Below are 21,667 nucleotides of genomic sequence, written 5' to 3' on the forward strand. Positions count from 1 at the left end.
ATTCGTAATTAGGGACCTCAAAAACCCCCGAGTAAAAAGTTTCAAGCGAATCCGATCAATTTTTTATTTTGACAGCCGCCATATTGGATCCGCCATTTTGAATTTTGAAAATCCGACATCGGTTTTCTAATCAACGATCCCAAAATATTAAGAATCAGATGCTTAAGTTAAAGTCCTTTCCAATTATTCTTTTCTTCGTTTTTTCAGTTTTTAGGTCGTGTAACCTAAACTTTAAATTGTTGTACCTTAATGAAAAAAAGTCGGATCGGTTCGGATGTAGAATATTTTGAAAGGTGAATAATTGTACTTTCCTTTAAAATTTGTTCGAATGATAAAAAAAATTTTTGTAGATTTTATTGAGAGTCGAATGTTGCCAAAAATGGCCTTTTTTACTCTTTTAGGTTAGAATATCTCAGAATCCTGACATGATAGAGCAATTTCGCTGCCAGTTTTGGATTCAGGGTGACAAGTTACATCGGAAATGACTTATCCCGTTTGTGGGTCTGACAAAATTCTAAATTTTGTAGGCCTGTGTTATCGAAAACGGCGTTATCCACCTTGGTTAGATCAGTCAATAATCAATTACATCAAGTTTAAAAATAAACTTTAAAAAAAGATCGATAAATTCAAATTATGATAATTTACAAATAAAGATTCTCTCAGCGTCTATTCATAAAAAAATTAAACATAATCTTTACAACTATTCGAATGCAATTGAATTAATCTCAAAGCTAATCCTAAACAATTTTGGAGTTTTGTTAACAATAACAAGCTAAGGTCGAGTATACCAGACTGTATGTCATATGATAACTTTGTTGTGGATGAACCACTAGATATTGTAAATGCATTCAGAAACCTGTAACGAAAGAGTTTTTAATTTCTAACGTAAAGTAAAATCAATTCGTATAAGTATGCATTTAGTATATCTATATATACTACAGAGCTCTCAGCTTGCTGTCAGAGAGGAGAGTACCGAACGCGCATACTTTGCCGCGCAAGCACGTGAGTCGCTCTCTCTCCTTACGCGATACCTATCAAAGCCAGCGATCTATAATACTTGGTTGCAGTGAGAATTTCATCAGTTCGCCGCCGGCCGAGCTTGGGGCTTGCTCCGAGGTAGACCGACAGCAGCTCATGCTTACACTCTCTCACCCTTAACCCTTTTACCTTTTGCACAGGGCAGGTGAAATGCGCTACACTAATACACACTCAACTCACATTACTCTCTAGTGCAGTGAGGCTGAAGTCCCATGGCAGCGTTTTGCGTTGCGTTTTGTAACTAGGCAATGAGTGTGAGAGAGATGAAGATATATGTTTGCTATATTTGCACTCATGGCCTAGTTACAAAACGCAACGCAAAACGGTGCTATGGGACTCCAGCCTGAACCTTCTATGGGGGCATCCGTGTTGGTTCTAGCACTAGAATACACACACTTACACTCACACAATTACACTTTATATTATACAATTATGGTTAGACCATCCTCGTCGAGTTGAGGGGCAACTCTCTTGACGAAGATGACGCACCAGGTGAATTCTCCACACCAAGGGGCCACTTGGTGGAGATGCAACCTGAGCCATCATAATACTCACACTAGTTTCGGGCAGGATAAGAATATCGAATGTAGTTTTGATATCTAGTTTCCGGTTTAAGATATTAAACTGTCTAGCGTGCACAATCCCGTTTTCGTCCCTATCGATATCTAGGGGGTTAATTCTAGAAACTACCCCTCGCGAGTATTTAGCGTCACAGAAAGTTCATTTGTCTTAAAAATAGAAAATAGAAATGAGAAAAATATTTGAAAATTTCATTGTTATTTTTAGGACAAATGAACTTTCTGTGACTTGCATTATATAGGTTAAAAGGTAATTCGGATATTTGAAAATTATGTCAAATGGAATTTCGGACAAATAAATTTTATGTTAAATGGTTATTCGAATAAATGAAAATTATGACAAATAAAATTTCTATAAATTAAATTTTCTGAAATATGTCATTTCGTAGATTTAAAGGTTATATCTCATAAGAATTCGAGTAAATGCGTTTTATGTCACTTGATAATTCGAGTAATGAACATTATGACAAATAAAATTTCGATAAATGAAATTTCTTAAATATGACATTTTGAAGATTTGAAGGTTATGTCACATGAGAATTCGAGTAAATGCGCTTTATGTCACTTGATAATTCGAGTAAATGAACATTATGACAAATAAAATTTCGATAAATGAAAGTTATGTAATATAATATTTCAAAGGTTTGAAAATTATGTCAAATGGCAATTCGGAGGATTAATAATTATGATAAATAGTCATTCGGAAAAACAAAATGTATGTCAAAAAAATTTTCGACATATTAAAAATTATATTAAAAAACAATTCGACTATTTAAATAATAGGATAAAGAATAAATCGATAAATTAAAAATTATGTTGAATGAAATTTCGAAAACTGAAAATTATGCGAAATGATGTTTCGATGATAAGAATTTCGATGTTTTGGACATTAGGAAGTTGAAATTTGAGGAATAATCATGCGCCCCATGTGAACCACTCATGTTTATATTTAATATCGCATAACAACCGGCGTTTTTCCACAAGAATGGAAGTCAGCGAAAATATTACCGATTTATAAAAGTGGAGATAAGTCATTCATTAAAAATTATCGTCCTATTGCCAATATCCAAAATTTCGCAAAAGTTTTCGAGCGATCTATATTACATACGATTCAGGCATATCTCTATCTAATTATTATCGATGAACAGCACGGATGTATATGTATTAAAGCAAGATCTACAATTACTAATTTAACACACTTTTCACAATTCATTAATAATGCATTACAAAGAGGCCTACAAGTCGATGTTATTTATTTAGATTTTTCAAAAGCATTAGACACAATTAAACATGACATACTTTTTCACAAAATGAAACTTTTAAATTTACCGAATAACTTATTACAATTATTAATGAACTACCTATCAGAAAGATCACACCAAGTGTCTGTCGGAAATTTTTTATCAGATCCATTCATTCCTACATTAGGAGTTCCCCAAGGTTCAGCAATGGGATCTCCTTTATTTACGTTATATATAAACGATATTACTAATGACATCTCATCTGAAGCCTTAATTTTCGCTAATGACTTAAAAATCTACAGAGTGATTAACTCTCTCGATGATGTAAAAGTATTGCAGTCTGATATTAAAAAAATTGAATCGTGGTCAGAAATGAATAAAGTTTCACTAAATATTGAAAAATGTCATTTTATGACTATATCTAGATCCTCCAATCAAATCCCTTCTATGTATAAAATTAATGATATCGAGATAGAAAGAGTTGTATCAGTACGTGACATTGGGGTGGTCTTCGATAGTAGATTCTCTTTTATAGACCACATATCTGATGTTGTAAGTTCGGCCTCGGGGGCATTGGGGTGTCTTATAGGATCATGCAAGGCTTTTAATAATATTTCTACACTAATTACCCTGTATGACTCTCTAGTGCTTTCGAAAATGAACTACGCTCTATTTCTTTCTAATCCTTATTATGATAAGTTTAATGATGAATTGGAAAAAGTTCAAAAAAGATTTTTAAAGTATCTAGCTTCTAAAACTGACGGTATTTACCCTCCACGAGGGTGTGACTATGATGCTCTTTGTCGTCGTTTCAATTTTTTAACTTTATCACAGAGAAGAATCTATTCTGCAACATTATTTTTTTATAAGATCCTATCATTTCAAATTAACGCTCCACAACTTTGGCGCCAATTTCCATTTAGAATACCCAGAATTAATTTACGTAAATCTGAACCTTTTTATTTGACTCCTCCACAAAGTAGTGAAACTGCTCCTATTTATTTTTCATGTAAACATATTAACAACATGTACTCTACGTTAAAGCCAAATCTCGATTTGTTTTGTTCCTCTGAGAAAGAGTTTAAAATAATCCTTGAGAAATATTTACACACTTTGTTGTAATAATTTACTTAGAAGTAAATATGAATTGTTTTTTTCTTTTTGTTTGTTTGTTTTTTTTTACTGATAGTGTGAAGCAGTACTTGCGCACGAATTATAATTATGATTGTTACTTTTTGGTACATTTTTATAATTTAGTTTTCGTTACCCATGTATGGTCCAATTGGACTGCGCGATATTTTCATAAATAAATAAATATTGAATCCGCCATTTCTAATTTTCAAAAACTGACATTGGATTCAGATTCAGCGACCCCGAAAATCCCCAAATATTGAGTTTCAAGCGGATCTAAACAAATTTTACACTTTTTGGTCACCATTTTGGATCCGCTATTTTAAAATTTCTAAATCTAACATCAATAATTCAGATTCTGCGATCCAAAATACTATAGTACAGTCATGAAAATTGAAATTAAATTTGATTTGGAACATTTTTTTAAGGTGCTTGTATACACAATTCACGATGGAAATACTAAAATTACTTTTTTCAAAAATCCCCTGATGGATTATTTTAATTTTTGTTGCAAAATACTCAGGGAGGTCTCCAGTGTTGGAATCGACAAAGAAATCAAATTTCGCAAGACTTTTATTTAAAAGTTGGTTTTTTTAAAAAAAGTATTATATCTCCGGCTAATATGGACGAAAAATGTTCAATTATGGCTTAAAAGATGCGTCTAAAAAAACTCTACAAAATTATGAAAAAACATTTATAGGTGTCCCAACATTTTTATAAAGTTATTGGCAATAAACTTTTTTTTGAAAAATTAAAAATCCAAAAAAATATAGTTAAACTTCATTAATCTATCCCAAATTATTCTCATTTTATGTCCGCACGTGAGACCTACAATTTAAAAAGAATGCATTCCTAAAGCTCTTCATGATCTCGAGATGTTTATGAAAATGTGATGTTTACACACACACATAAAGAATGACATTTTTTAAAAATGTCATTTTTGAACTCCTGAGGTCAAGTAACATAAAGATATGTCAAAAAATCGAACTCAAAAAATTTTGGTATTACAATACTTCTTCTATGAGGACTTCTTCTTCTATACTACATTTAACATTTAGCCCCAGGGTGCGTTTTTGGCTTTAACAAAAAATATAAAAAATCTGACTAAAGATATTTAGCAAATACCTTTAGATATCTCTTCAGGGGACCCAAATAAGGACCTACATAAATCGTGATGAGAAAACGGAGAGAAAATACAAGGCTTTTCCCTATAAAAAAATATGCATTTAACGCGTGAAAATTATCACAGTACAAATGCAGGACGCTCACGGTTTTTCCCGGTGAGATTCTTGCAACGGGCTTCCCGGTAAGAAGCGAAGAATTCAAAAGTTGTATTCTTCTTAATAGGCGAATTTACCTCGGAGCTCTATTCCACGGAAACGACCAAAATTTCAGAAAAGTCTATTATTCTGAATTGACTTCACAAAAATATGAAACGCGCATTCAAAAGAATGAGAAAGTACAGCAAATCAGTAGAAATTTCTATTCCTCTGAATTAACTCACTGCCACTCAAGATTCCACTAGAAAGTGAGGTTAGGTTTTAAAACTTGACTTAAACATTTAACACTTGAAAATTTCTTTCAATAAGAGCATTTTATATTTTATCGTAAGCACTTTGCGTCTTTTAACCATATTTTCAGTAGTTTTAATATTTAATTTTAATAGTTTAGCTGTTTAGCAATGAAATTACAATGAAATTCACACGACGCGAAACATAACTGTCACTGCGATTTATTTTAAGACAATAACTAGAGGAGCTCTTACAGACAATTAGAAAAATTAGGCTTTTTCAAATTGTTTGTCAAAAGTTCTATTCCTTTTAATGCGCTTCTGAAATTCGATGCAGTCAATTGAGAATAATAAACATTTCAGATTCACTCGTCGAACATTCTATTCTTTTGAATTCACTACCTAGAATCGTTAGCAGTCAATTCAAAAGAATAGAACTTCATATTTTTTTCAAAAACTTGCAATGCCATAAAACTTTGCGCATTAGGAAAAATAGAAAATTTGAATTTTTTTCTATCTCCCGATCGACGAGAGCAATAGAGAAGAATTGATTTTTCTGAAATTTTGATAGTTCCCGTGGAATAGAACTTCGAGGTAAATTCGCGTATTCAGAATAATTCAAAATTCTCGTTTTCAAGCATATTTTCTAGAAATTGAATTCTTTTCTATTCTACGCTTCTTACCGGGCTGGGCCAATAAGGGCGAAGGCGTGGCATAACCGCTAAACGCAAGAAATTGATCGGAAAATCCGGTGAAACTGATACCTGAAAAAGGCATGAATTGAAGTCACGGGGTGACTTGTTTTTTCTCTCCGTGAATAAGTTCAAAAAATATATTAACAGTTGAAATTTTCTTTTTCGTAAAAATTTACAAAAGTAGGGTCAAAACACACTTCATATTATAGACACCACAAAAGTGAACAAAATGTCACATAACTTCAGAAATGTATTTAGAATGATAACGCCCTTCTATAATCAAAATTGCAATGCTCTAACTATTTCCGTTCGAAAGATAATGAATTCGAAATCCCCTATGTTCAATATTTTAATTATTTTTCTTTTCAAGAAAAAAATTATTTTTAACCCGTTGACTGTCGCTGACGCATATATGCGCAAAACTAAGACTGGCCAAAAGTGTTCATGACGCACATATATGCGCAACTTAAAGAAGGTGTTTAAAAACTTCTTAAATGTTCCTGAAACCGGTTACTCGGAGGTTTTCGAGGTCGCTGATTACGAATATGACATTCGTTTTCCAAAATTCAAAATGGCGGATCCAATATGGTGGACGACAAAATAAAAAAATTGATTGGATTGACTTGAAACGTAATACTCGAGGGTTTTTGGGGTCGCTGATTACGAATCTGACATTAGTTTTTCAAAATTCAAAATGGCGGGTCCAATATGGCGGACAACAAAATAAAAAAATTGATTGGATTGACTTGAAACTGAATACTCGGGGATTTTCAGGGTTGCTGATTACGAAACTAAAATCAGTTTTTAAAAATTCAAAATGACTGATACAATATAGCGGACGACAAAATAAATAATTAATTGGATTGATTTGAAATATAAAAACTTTTTTTAAATAAAAAAATATAATGTAAAATCCTATGGCAGCTTCCTCGTGGTACATTCTGGGGTCGTGAATTTAAAAAATTTAATAAACTATAAAAATTAAATTCACCAGCTAATGTCAGGGTATTTAAAGAAATTTGATTTTACCAAAAATTATCATACTAATGTCAGAATTTTTAAAAACTGATTTCAGTTTCGTAATCAGCAACCCTGAAAATCCCCGAGTATTCAGTTTCAAGTAAATTTGATCAACTTTTTATTTCGTTGTCCGCCATATTGGACCCGCCATTTTGAATTTTGGAAAGCTAATGTCAGATTCGTTATTAGCGATCCTGAAAACCCCCAAGTAACCATTTTCAAGCGAATTTGACCAATTAAGAAAAATTTCCGACGTATTGGATCCGCCATTTTGAATGACTAATGTTAGATTCTTAATCAGCGACCCTTAAAACCCACGAGTAACCAGTTTCAATCAAATTCGATGAATTTTGAAAAAATTTTCGCCATCTTGGATCCGCCAATTTGAATTTCGAAAAACTGATCTCAGATTCGTAATCATCGATCCCAAAAACCTTAGAGTACCAAGTTTCATAAAAATCCATTAAAAATTTTTTCAACACACTTTTGGCCCTAACAGTGGAAATCTCGTTGACAGACAAGGGGTTAAAGAATTATTACTAAAAAGATTTAATGAATTCTGAAACACTTTTAATCACTGAAAAGTTAAAAATTACATTAAAAAATCAAAAATGTTTAAATGTTTAAATTAATTTTTTACAAATAAAAGTTTATTTTTTTAAATCTTATAAAACAGATAAAATAAAGTACTACACATTCCTGAAGTGTAAAACTAATTACATTTATTTTACACTATGTAAATAGTGTACTTGAAAAGTATTTGATTTTTTTATCCTTAAAAACACCTTGAATTTTATAATAAAACCTTGAAAAATTGAAATTCTTAATAATGAGATTTATTTCCCTGATATTTTAAGTTGAATTTTATTAAACTTTAACTGCATTAAGACGTTTCTTAAATCGATGTTTTCTATATTTTTAATACTTGGGTGATTAAAATTAAAATGTCATTTTCATGTCCTGACAAAAAATCTGGAATACTATTTTATATATAAAATTTTTGTAAGTTAATTAATTTTCTTAATCACTTCTTCTACTTAAATTAATAATTCTTAGTCGCTAGAAATTCTTTTAAAAAATTTGGCAGAAGAATTAGAAGTCAAATGTCAGTGGTGTTCCTTGTCCGCACTTAAGAAATCAGAACTTTACCTAATAATAAAAATTGTTGATTCTTACTTTTTTAGTACCAGAAAAATTATTTTGTACAACTGAGAGTCTATATTTTTATATAGTACTTGTGTCCGTAAGTTTCTTATTTTTAAGTAATTATCGCAAATTTTGAATATCATACCTGATATTTAAATAACCTAGTGCAGATAATTGTCTTTCTAAGCGATAATAGTGTTGGTGATATGTAGTGCTTTTTAAAGAAAAAACATTACAACATTCTATCACATCTATAACTTGTACGGTTGGTAGCAGAAAGCAAGTAACGCTTTGTTAAGCACACCATTTCAGTGGCGTCCCATAAAAAAATTGTTCATATTATTTATATTTTTCAAATATTATTGAATCTCATTTTCAGTTATAACACGTACTTTGAACACCGCAACGATTTTAACTTAAAAATAAAGTCTTTCTTTTTCGAAATTGAGAAATGAAGCAAAATTTCAGTGGTGTCCCTTGTCAGTGGTGTCCCCTCAAAATTCTGTTTCTTGCATCTTATTATTATATTTTTAATAAATTTGTGTTTAATTTACTTCTTATATGCAGTTAATGAAGATTTGATACTGGATTGTAATTTATAAGCTGATTTTATTCTCATCATTCCAAAAAAATTATCAGTGAAATCGTTCATAAATGTCAGTGGTTTACCTCAATGTTCATATGTTTTTTTGGTCTTCAAAAGTATATAATTTATGGCAGAACTCATTAAAAATATTTTTTAAGTCATGTTGAAACATTCATTATTGTAATTTGAAATATTTTAACTTTTTAAATTTGTAAGAATTTATTTGAGAAAAGAATAAACGAAAACAGAAAATTTCTTATCATTTCTGCCTATCGTTTTTCACCTGGTGAAAATTAAAATTTGCTTCCACCTGCTCGACCACTATTATTTTTGTCTATCATACATAATATATTCTAGTCAACCAAAATAGAGTATTGTTAAGTTCAAAATCCAACATCAAAAAATCAAAGTTAGTAGGATCAAAAATGACATTTTAATTTTAGTCACTCACTTTATCAATAAATTGTATTTTAAAGTTATTTATGAATAAATAACTATGTTGTATGTAGAAATTATAAAATTACTAAAAAATTAGTAAAAATGAATTTTTATTAGTAAGGGTGAGTAGAGCAAAAAGGTGCTAATTTACCTTTTATAGATGTATATTTTTTAAATTAAGCAATTAATTTATGCGGTCTTTGTTTTCCATGATTCTAAAACTAATCAGCCAAAATTTTTATAGTTGCTATTTAATATATTATAATTATAAAAACATTATTTAATGAAATTTAAAATCAATGCAAAATAATGCCTTTGCCCCATACGCTGGAGCAGCGACGTTTTTGCTTATATTTCTAAAAGAAAGCATTTATAAGCCTTAAAAAAATTAACAAGTGATTTTTTTTAAACTCCTTAAACTCAATCGGCCCATCTCGGGACTTTTAGAAAAATTTTCTCTACATTTTCAGGTATAAATAAATAAAAAAAAATTTTAATTAATCATGTCCAAATTTTTAAAAAATTCATCTTTCTATAAAATTTTTTTTAATTAAATATTAACCAAAATTTTAACAATTTTTTTTAAATTGCTTAAAAGGTAAAGAAAAACCAAAATTTTCTTTCTTTGACAACGTTTTTCTACACTCTCAATCTGAATCAGTGAAAATTTCACTGATTTCAAATCAGTGGCCCAGTTTTCTTTGATAAATCATGTTCTTTGACAACGTTTTTCTACACTCTCAATCTGAATCAGTGAAAATTTTACTGATTTCAAATCAGTGGCCCAGTTTTCTTTGATAAATCAGTGGAATTTCACTGACAATCAGTGGTTTTTAATGATTTTCAGTGAAATCCCACTGATGAATTAAAGAGAACTGGGCCACTAAATTGAAATCAGATGAAATTTTCACTGATTCAGATTTAGAGTGTAAATTCAATAATTTCAAAGTTATAAGCTATCTGAAAATAGGTCTACTTTTAAGAATCATAAATTTCGAAAATTCATAACTCGAAAATTTTGGCAGTTATAAAAAATAAAAAAATACACATTTAATATTTTTCTATATAAAGAACGAGAAAAAAATATGTTTAACCGATTTTAAAATGTCATAGAAAAATATCACGTAGAATATATAATTTTGATAAAATTCAAGTATAGAGAAAATAATAAAATATTATTAATTACTTTGGTCAAACGATCAATTCAATAAAAAAAACTTTACAAAATAACTGACGTTAAAATATAAATAAAAAAGTAAAAACAAATAACAAATAAGTTCAATTTCAACCGAACGAGCGTTAGCGAGTGAGGTATACATCGCTATAGTTATTAAAATTATTTCTAGCTTTATTTATAAAAGTCCTTGCATAATTCCATTCTCTAAATGTTCCTTTTCAATTTCTAGTTGTTTTTCTAACAAATTCTGTCAATGTCAATAATTTTTTAAAAAAAGAAAAAGCTGTATTTAAATTGGTTATTTTTTAACGTATCGTTCACACTTAGAAATAGCAGATATGAGAAAATGTATATGAGAGTATATAAAAATTTACCTAGTCATATGCATTTGACTCAATGCTATTGCATATTCTGCTACTGTTGTTTTACCAGCAGACGTATGAGCAGCTACAAAAACATTACAGTCCTCTTCCAATTTTATAATTGCTTGCTTTTGAAAGTTATCTAGTTCATATTTGAAATTAATGGCTGGGTTCATAACTCTTTTTTCAAAATCTGTAATAGTGATTGTCACATCCAATTGTTCAGCCCATTCTGCCTGTAAGAAACTTTTTCCCTCTTCAGTAATTTTCAATACAGGAAGTTTGGGGTTTGCAACAGGTTTAGTAATCGTGTCTATCGAAGATAATATATCATCTATGTTTGTTGAAATTTTTTCTTCAGACTTGGATTCTGCAATTCTATGCAATACAGGTTTTGCCCAAAAATCCAGTGAATTTGCTTCCTTGTCAATGATTACCATTAAATCTAAACAATTCACTTGTTCTAAACATTCCTTAACACACATTTGCGACATACTTTCAAACTGAACATTTTTTGGAGTATAATTGTCAGTTTCAAAGTCCATGCCACATTTGAAACCTTTAGCTAAAGTTTCAAGATTGCGTTCAAAGTCGATATCAATTAATATAGGTTCTTCAATTATTTTGGCTTCATCAAAACCACCAGGCCAAAATAAGAAATTGCTGGTATTACCTGATTCAAAAATTATTTGTTAATAAAATAAACAAATTAAATAACTTTATATATATATATATATATATGTTACCGTCAAACCCAGAAATTAGTTAATACTAGTATTACCTAGTCGAAACGAGTTCTGACATTGGCCTTTCGTCAATACTAATATTAACTAGTCAATACTAGAATTCACTAAATGCACTTTAGGGAAAACTAAAATTGACTAAGTTTACATTTTTTTACTGCTTTTCACTAGTTAAAACTAGAATTAACTAAAATCAATAGTAAAATTATTTTTGGATTTTAAATTGTAAGGTGAAGAGTGATACAAAAACATACAGGGTCAATAAATAACAATACAGGGTCAACCATTTGATTTCGCCTAATGTATTTTTGACTTTTATAAAAAATTTCAATACTTTGGGAAAATATTCTTATCTGTTTTGGGATGACGAAATGCATGATGACGTTTAAAAAAATAATTACATATTTTATATAAAGAAGATGTTTTAAATTATGAGCATATGAAAAAAGATTACATTGACAGACATTAAAAAATATTTAAAAAATGAGGAGACTCTTTAAGAAACATAAAAAAAGCGGTTGATATTTATTTTTAAAGGCTGAATTTGTGTTTTGTACTTGGTAAAAGTATGAAATAATTTATAATAAACTGTAAAATATGTTTTTTAAGTGTCTGTATGAAATGTCAAAAATCGATCATATTTAACAATTTTTTTTGACAAAGTAATTTAATTTTAGCAAACCAGAATTATTTAAATAATAAGTATTTTAAATACTCTTTAATATTATTTAAATACTTTTTTGACTATTAGCTAAGAAATATAAAAAAATTTACATTACCTATAAATTAACCATTCTTCCCAAGTACAATGCACTTATGTTTAAAAACCATTTTGGAAGTTACCGTCTGCTTTAGAAATCACTTATGTTAGTGGATCGTTTTGGAAACTATACGTATCTTTCAGGTTCCGAGCAGACATATATATATAAACACTTGGAGGGTTTTTATTTTGCAAAAGTTAGAAGTTTTTAGGTTACCAACCGAATTTAAACAATTTTTTAGAAAATTCAGTTCATATCTAGGAATGTAATAGGAGAGAGCGGGGTCGGAAGTGCTGATTTCGACAAAATGAAAGAAAATAATTAATAGTAAAATAAGAACTATTTGTTTTTATTTATGAACTACTTGGTGCAGAATTTTGTGTAGTTTTTGAATTTATGTATACTTTTTAACAATTTTTCATAGTTTTCAATAAAAATGTGACTTTTTGCAGCGCGGCGATGCGTCCCAACGACTCTCGCTGTGGGCCGGTTGAGCCGACGCTGGGGCAGATTGTGCCGCATAGAGTCTTAATTCTTGTTTAAATTACAGCACATGATATTATTTACTATAAACATTCAAATACTCAATCCTCCCCTACATTTTGTCAGTTGACAACTGTCAAAAAATCTGTTAACTTTTGTAAAAAAGAATTTTCCCTACTAAAAATAAAATCAGGAATCGTCATGAATGGTCAGAATTTCTGAACATTCCTGAACAGTCTCACCACTTCTGACGTTTTCGAACGTTTCTCACCATTTTCGAAGCTGTGACCATTTCTGAAATTCCTGACCATTTCTGAAATTCTTGACTATTTCTGAAATGTGTGAACACATAACCTATAAAAATTTTGGTACATCTTTCTAATTTTGGTAAAGTCTCATGAAAATTTATATATACATATAAAATCTTTCAAATTTATTTTTTACATTTCAGAATACATTATTCTATTATAAACATTGTTCTTTTAACTTAACAAAAGTTCTCATTTTTCAAATTGGTATAATTATTGAATTAATTATACAGCAAAAGTAGGTAAATAAATCAACACATTCGGACCATTCTTTTAACATTATTTAATATATTTATTTAATGTATATTTATAATAAATTAATTTAATATATGACGGGTTCCACGTCAAGTGACCCAGGTCAAAATTTTAAATGTTTGGGATAGGGTTAAAAGTTTGCTCAAACAGTAGTCCTATTAGATACAATTAAAAATACCAAATATTATTAATTTATTTAAACAAATATCAAAAACTGGAGGGGGTCAAAGTTTAAATTTTTGGTCTAACATGGAATATTTGAAAAATTTGTAGTTTCTTTAAAACAAAACGAAAATACGTTTTCTATTTTGGGTTTTTCTGCTGTTTTTCAACACTTTCTAATGGTGTAAACAAATGTAGAGGGAAAAAAATTGTTGACCTTGAAAAATTAAATTAAAAAATAAAATTTCATTTTTTCATCAAATGGACAGTTTTTATTTTTTAAAAAAAATTTTTATCATAAAGGTGAGGTTTTTTCCTAAAAAAAATGTATAGGTTAAAACGTGGGACAAGAACTTTTAACTGGTCAAAATAAACATTTACTTTTGCAATCCACCGCCCCTGCGCGTTGTTGGGCTGTATATTGTTTATAACAATTGAAATAAATTATTTTATGCTTTATTAATTATCTAGTGGTCATATTGGAAGAATTTAAATTGATTTAGATCATGTGCATCAGCGGAATAAGAAAATAAACGTCCTTTTTAAAAAAAGTGTATTAATTTTTTAACTTTGATTTTAAAAAAATTATAAATAATTAAAATCCCCAAAATCGGCCTCAAAGGATGTCTTAAGAATTTATTCCCCTTTAATTTAAGACAAAGAACATTCAAATCGGTTAAAAATTGTAAGCTATAGACATTTTTAAATAGTAAATTGTAAAAAAAATTCCACTGTGGGCCGGTGCAGTGCAGATGTAAATGCTTAATTTGACCAGTTAAAAGTTCTTGTCCCACGTTTTGACCTATATATTTTTTTTAGGAAAAAAACCTCACCTTTATGATAAAAATTTTTTTTAAAAAATAAAAACTGACCATTTGATAAAAAAATGAAATTTTATTTTTTAATTTAATTTTTCAAGGTCAAACAATTTTTTTTTCTTCATTTGTTCACACTATTAGAAAGTGTTGAAAAACAGCAGCAAATCCCAAAATAGGAAACGTATTTTCGTTTTGTTTTAAAGAAACTACAAATTTTTCAAATATTTCATGTAAATTTTTGACCTGGGTCACTTGACGTGGAACCCGTCATATGTATATTTACTAGTAATTATTTAATATAGTTAATTAATAATAAATTTTGTTTCATAATATTAGTAATTTACTATACCAGTCAGTACTTATTATGAGAAGTATTTGCATTATAATTGAAATACAGTTATATTTAAATTATTATTAATCATTAATAAAATAATTTCTTACTATAATGATTATTAATAATTTAAATTTAAAATTTATAAAAATTTCAATATTGCATTAATAATTTATTATTATTATAAATTATAATGTTAAATTAAATTAATATTAACTACTAAATTCATTTTAAATGCAGATATAATAATAATTATTATTAATCTGTATTCGTATTATAGTTTATGAAACATTCCAAATTGTAAAGTTAAGACTTAATTTATTATTGATTCAATTAATAATGTTAATTTTTATTAATTCACATAACCTATTATGACTAAATTGAAATATAATTAATTAATAAAAATTATTTAACAGTTTATTCTGATTTATTGATAATATTGGTAATTGAATTTTACTATTTTACAGTTGCTCTTTATATAGACAGTTGAATCCAGAAATATGTAAGTCGGTTCGGTAGTCGCAGTCGTTAGGGCAGTTAGTTTAGGCACTAGGTTAGGTCATGCGTCGGGGTTCGATCCCCGTAGGGTCCAAATTTTAATTTAATTCCGGGAATTAGTTTCAAGTTGTTCCGTATGTAAACAAACTGATATTAATTAATAAAATATATTTTTTAAAATTAATTTGTTGCAACTTTTTGCATATTGTTTAAGTAAATAAAACAGAAGTGGCTTAAAAATATGGTCAAAAATGAGATACAAATGGTCTCAAATAGTCACCAATTATGGGCGGGGTCAACAAAGAGGAGGGGATAGTAGCAAACTTGTGACCACTTTAAACTTCCTCCTGATCAGTTGTGATAGATTTCTGACGAGATCCATCCAGAATCGTAAGAAAACTGGATTAAAGTGGTCAGGCGGCCTGACCATTCATGATTTTATTTTTAGTAGGGTTTTAAACAGTTTTCCTGAAAACGATTTAACTGTGTTCCTTATTAACCCTTTGAAGCCCTTATTACCCTTTAGTGATAGTTTCTTACAAAAAATTTTGAAAAAACTTGATCGATACATACATTGTAGAGATGTGCAAAAAGCTCAAAGCTCGAGGCTCGATCGAGCTTTTCATTTTTCGAGCCGAGCCAAGCCGAGCCTAATCAGTTCGAGCTCGAGCCGAGCTGTGCAAAAAGCTCGAATAATTTCGAGCACTCGAATTTTTTCGAAAAGTACTCGAACGTTTCGAGTACTCGAGTGCATTAGAGTACTCGAATTTTTTCGAGCTCTTAAGTAAATTCGAGTTCTAGAGAAAAATCATATAATTTTCGCATATATTTTAATTATAATTTTCGCATATATTATAATTAGCAAATTGAAATACACTTTGAAATTGAAGATTTATTGACTTTAATTCGCATAAATTCGAAATTTTCTACTTATTAATAGTTTTTTTGTCATTTAAAAGCTCGAATCCATTCGAGTACTCGATTTCACTCGAGTACTCGAATTTAATCCAGTACTCGAATTTACCCGAGTACTCGATTTTTTCGAGTACCCGAAGTCACTCGAGTACTCGATACATCGAGCCGGCTTGGGCTGGGCTTGGCTCGGCTCGGAAATTCGAGCTTTTTGCACATCTCTAATACATTGTAAAAAATAAAATTTTATTTTAAAAATTTTTAAATCTTATCGTAAATTATTTTAAAATTTTTAAAAAATATTTTTATTAAAAACTACGGGTGAAAACAAAACTTTTCATTATAAAAACGTCCAATTTGTTCAATTTTTGATCGAGTTATAAGGATTTAAAAAAAATTTCCGTAAAAAACGTCATTTTTCAAAAATTTGAATATCCTGAACCGCTTTATGAAAAAATTTGAAAAAACCAAGGTAGCTCATTTCAAAGAGTACTAAAAGAAAAAAAATGTTAAAAAAATTTAAGATGCAAAAGCAAAATAATTTCCGATTTGACCTGGAATGCCCCATATATATAAATATACACTGGGGTCAAAAAGTTTCAGTACATTTGTACTGATTACTTTTAAATGCTCGCTTCACTTAAAATATTTCTGTTAAAATAGATGTTAGAGCTATCAAACTAAGATCATTTTAAAGTTTAATAAATTTAGAGTCAAATAGGCTAAGATACACTACCGTCCGTGAGTATCAGGATCAGAATTTCCGTTAACTATTCTGTCAGATACAGAAAAAATACTGGATTTTGCATGCTTTTCGTAATTTTTTAATTTCTCGAAAACTAATTAACTTTTATTAGCGCTCTTGGTCTTGTTTTAATCTCTATTTAATGAAGAATCTAAATTATTAACTGGTATTGTGAAATAAATTTTTCCAAAAAAATTTGAAACCGTAAAAGAAGGATTAAAAAAATTCAAAAAATTATCATGAATATTAAAGTGTCAAAAAGGTCAATGTAAAATCTGTTTATTTAATAGATATATTAAAATTTAAAAAAGCTTTTTAATTACTTTATTATTTAATTAAAAAAAATTTTTTTTTGTTAAAAAAGTGTCAATCTGTTTTTCAAAATTTTTTTATCCGACTTTCACAGTTTCAAATTTTTTTGGAAAAATTCATATAACAATACCATTAATTAATTCAGTTTCTACATTTAATAGAGATTGAAACAAGACCAAGAACGCTAAAAAAAGTTAATTAGTTTTCAAGAAATTAAAAAATTACAAAAAGCATGCAAAATCCAGTATTTTTCCTGTATCTGACAGAATAGTCAACGAAAATTCTTCGATCAGGTGTCAGTCGTTTCATAATTTTATTAGCTTTCAGGAAAAAAATACGAAAAATTTTTGTCATTCTTATTTTCTACGTTTTAAGCATTTTTCCACTCATGGAAAAAGGGGCGTCCTGATACTCACGGACGGTAGTGCATAACCAATTTAATACTGTAAATATTAAAAATATAATTCTTTAAAGTTCGAGATTTTTTCTCTATACAATTAGATGCAGAAGAGCCTTCTACATCTTCAGAAATAAAACGGGGAAGACCATGCAAGGAATATGAAATATCTTCAGATAAAAGCAAACGCAGAAAGGCTATAAAATTATTTACAGAATCTGGAATGAATCAAATTCATTACTCTTACATACAAGGTTTACGATCTTAGATCTATTGGTGAAATAAAACAAGCTGCTGTAATTGAAAAATTACGCTTCATATTACCAGAAACCTTAGATGATGTTTATATGCATTTAGAAGAAGAAAATATGCGTATGGATCCGTATTCAAACGATGAAGCTTTAGCAATATTGCTTGATTTAAGTTTATCAAAACAAAAATATGAGTATCTTCGGAACTATATCATGAAAAAAAGGATAAGTCTGTTTCCGACATATAAGCAAATGGTTAAAGCTAAAAACGAATGTTACCCTGAGAACATAGAAGTAACTGACATAAGTGCAAAGGTACAGTTGCAATCTCTTTTAAATCACACTGTTAGTAGGATATTAAAAATTAATTCCATTAATTTTAAGAGTGGACAGAATTTGGTTTTGTATAGTAAATGGGGTTTTGATGGTTCTTTTGGACAAAGCGAATATAAGCAAATACTATCAGGCGAAAGTGAACTCATATCTGATTCTAATTTATTAATCTCTTCGCTTGTGCCTCTTAAACTGGTCAATGAGAAGAATAGCAATATTATTTGGCAAAATCCATCAACTTTATCATTACGTTTTTGTCGCCCCATTTTGATATAGTTTGCAAAAGAAACTCCTGAGAAAACAAAAAGCATTGTAAGTGACATTGAATTTCAAATTGCTGCTCTGACACCTTCATCGATAATTATAAATGAAAATATTCTTTTAGTAAAGCACAATTTATACTTTACAATGATAGATGGGAAAGTAGTTAAAGTTTTAACAAATACACCTTCTTGTGCCACCTGTAATGTGTGTTTAGCAAAGCCATCTGAAATGAATAATCTTGAACGTGTAATTAATATGCCAGAAAGAGAGGAAGCATTCAGATTTGGACTCTCTACTTTACATGCATGGATCCGATTTATGGAGTTGATTCTTCATATATCGTATAACTTATCATTCCAAAAATGGTCAGCGACTACCACAGAAAATGAAAAAGAAAAGGAAGTTAAGAAAAAATATATTCAAACTCGTTTCCGTGAAGATTTCGGTTTAATAATAGACAAGCCTCGTCAAGGTAGTGGTAATAGCAATGATGGAAATACTGCAAGAAGATTCTTTTCTAACTTTACATGTGCCTCCGAAATAACTGGTGTGAATGAAGACTTAATTAAACGGTTTTATATTATACTTCAAACTATGTCTTGTGGAAGAAGAATTGATGCAAGAAAATTTGGTGAATACACACGCGATACAGCTCAAATTTTTGTAAGTAATTATAATTGGTACTACATGCCCTCTTCCGTTCACAAAGTTCTAATTCATGGCGAAAGTATAATAAAATACAAGGCTATTTTGCCTCTTAGACAATTATCTGAAGAAGCACAAGAAGCTAGAAATAAAGATTATAAAAACTATAGATTACATTCTTCTAGAAAATGTTCTAGATCTGCAACTAACGAAGATGTTTTCAAGAAATTATTGTGTACATCAGATCCTTTTATATCTTAAATTCGAATCCAACCTTCTCAAAAAAGTCGAGTTCTTGATGAGGCAGTTTTAAATTTACTAGAATTATAAACGTTTTATATGTATTAAACAAATATTGTAATTTTTCAACCATTTCTATTGTTTAACTTATATTTTTAAATATGTTAATTTAAAAAATTTTAAATGTTTACAGTCTACATAAACTTATTACATATCTTTCAAAGAAACTGATACTGTGTACTTTACAATTTTAATTAAATTACCTTTTAATAAACAAATATTCCTAAGTTCTATTCTTTCACGCGACTATTATCTGGTATGTCTACAGAAAAGAATGTTGAAAGAATACATTTAATAACTGTTATTGCTAAAAAAAAGTTTTTTTTTAATTTTAATAATTAATGACAGTTACATCTTATTCATTTAATTTAATTTGAGTTTCTTTTAGTAACTTCTATTAAAGCAATTACATTTTTTTGTTAAAAAATCGAAAAAATATGTTTATGCCTAGAATGATTACTACACCATTTACTAAATAAAAATTTATGTAAAACTAATTAATTATACCATGTGATTATTTATTTTTTTAAAATTAAAACATGTTTTATAAAATATTTAATTCATAAAACCTTATTATGCAAATTTAAAAACTTTGAAAAAAAATCCTCTAATATATTAAAAATCCGCTTTCAACTTTTCAAAATCCAATAACCAATTCGTGATCAACAGCCACAAAAACCCCCTGAGTAACAAGTTTCATGTGATTTCAATCGTTTTTTAAAAATGTCGTCTGCCATATTGGATCCGCCATTTTGAATTTTTAAAAACAAGCTTCAGATTCGTGATCAGCGACCTCAAAAACCTTTAAGTAGTCAGTTTCGTCGAAATCTAGTGCAGTCATTTCTCAAACTAATAATTTGTTTATATAATTTGTTTATAACAATATTAACATTTTTTATTACCATTCTAGTGAGTATAAACTTATTATTTATATTTAATTACATCTCTGAATGTCAATTTTAAGTGAAATTCAAATTTAGGACACTAAATGTCTATCAAATAAGTTAGAAAATAATTTTCGTCTACATTGTTGTTAAATAAATAAGTAAACAATTAGGTCAAATAAATTATTAGCAGACATATTGTAAACTGCGGAAACTCAAGATTATTTTTAAAAAAAATTAACAAAATCGAGCGCTAGATTTTTGTTCCTGAAAAGTGCTATTTGCCCCACTGTGCCCCCCTAGCGCTCACAGTTTTTCATCTAGAGAGCTAAAAATTGGTACACGTATGTATTTTCACGTGTAGATTGCACGAAAAATATAGCGAACGTGATTGGAGTTAAACTTCATAGAGTTTTCCGCGAAAAACATCAAACTTTAGCCGTTTTTCGCAAAAAAAGGCATGTACCCCCCCTAGCGCTCACAGTTTTTTACCTAGAAAGATAAAAAATTGGTATGCATATGTATTTTCAAAAATCGATTACAGGAAAAAATATAGCGAACATATTTGGTATTGATCTTCATAGTGTTTTCAGCGAAAAACTCGAAAATTTCGAAAAAATGCATGTCCCCCCCCGGCGCCCACAGTTTTTTTTATCTAAAGAGCTAAAAATTGGCAAAGTTATTCGTTTTTACGCATAGATTACAGGAAAAATATAGCAGAAGTGATTAGAATTTATTTTCATGGTGTTTTCATCGAAAAACTAAAATCTCTTTTTGCAAGCTCGAAAATTCTTTACAGTGTTGCCAACGACATGGAAATTTCCCGGAATACGGGAAATTTTGACTATAATGGGAAATTTTACGGGAAATGGATAAATTACGGGAAGTTCCGGGAAATTCTTTAATAGAACACAAATTTTAATTATGTTTAACTAAAATAAAATTTTAGAAACTTTTATTGGCAAAACCAATCAAATTTGTTTTATCGGCATGTGTATAAATATATCCTTCGACTGGTCTGTGAAGATTACTGGTGTAAAGTTTTACAATTAACAAATGCATCAAACACAAAAATATTTAATAATTTAAAGATAGTTATCCGACTCCTTTTGGTTTTGCCCTTCTCGAATGCCTCAGTTGAGCGATTAAGAGTTTTAAGTAAATTTAAAATTTAATTCTAATTTTTTAAATAATAAATTAAAAGTTTTAAGGGGGGGGCACACCAGTGTAACGTTAAAAAGAAGTGTCTACGGCCGCAGTCCCATGGCAGCGTTTTGCGTTGCGTTGTAATGAGAGAGAATGCAGCAAACGTATATTTGCGTCTTTTTCTCTCCCATTACGAC

At 29.2% G+C, this 21,667-nt stretch overlaps 1 protein-coding gene across 1 annotated transcript in view; it reads right to left on the reverse strand.

Moving 5' to 3' along the window:
- The window catches only part of LOC122505074 (helicase SKI2W), a 243,877-nt gene that overhangs the window by 131,118 nt on the left and 91,092 nt on the right, over window positions 1–21,667 (reverse strand). Inside the window, exon 3 of the mRNA XM_043616495.1 lies at window positions 10,935–11,595. Coding sequence (XP_043472430.1) covers window positions 10,935–11,595 — 661 coding nt within the window. The remainder of the gene's footprint in view (window positions 1–10,934; window positions 11,596–21,667) is intronic.

This window comes from Leptopilina heterotoma, unplaced genomic scaffold (assembly GCF_015476425.1).
Source record: "Leptopilina heterotoma isolate Lh14 unplaced genomic scaffold, ASM1547642v1 Lhet_34, whole genome shotgun sequence".
Taxonomy (NCBI): Eukaryota; Metazoa; Arthropoda; class Insecta; order Hymenoptera; family Figitidae; genus Leptopilina; species Leptopilina heterotoma.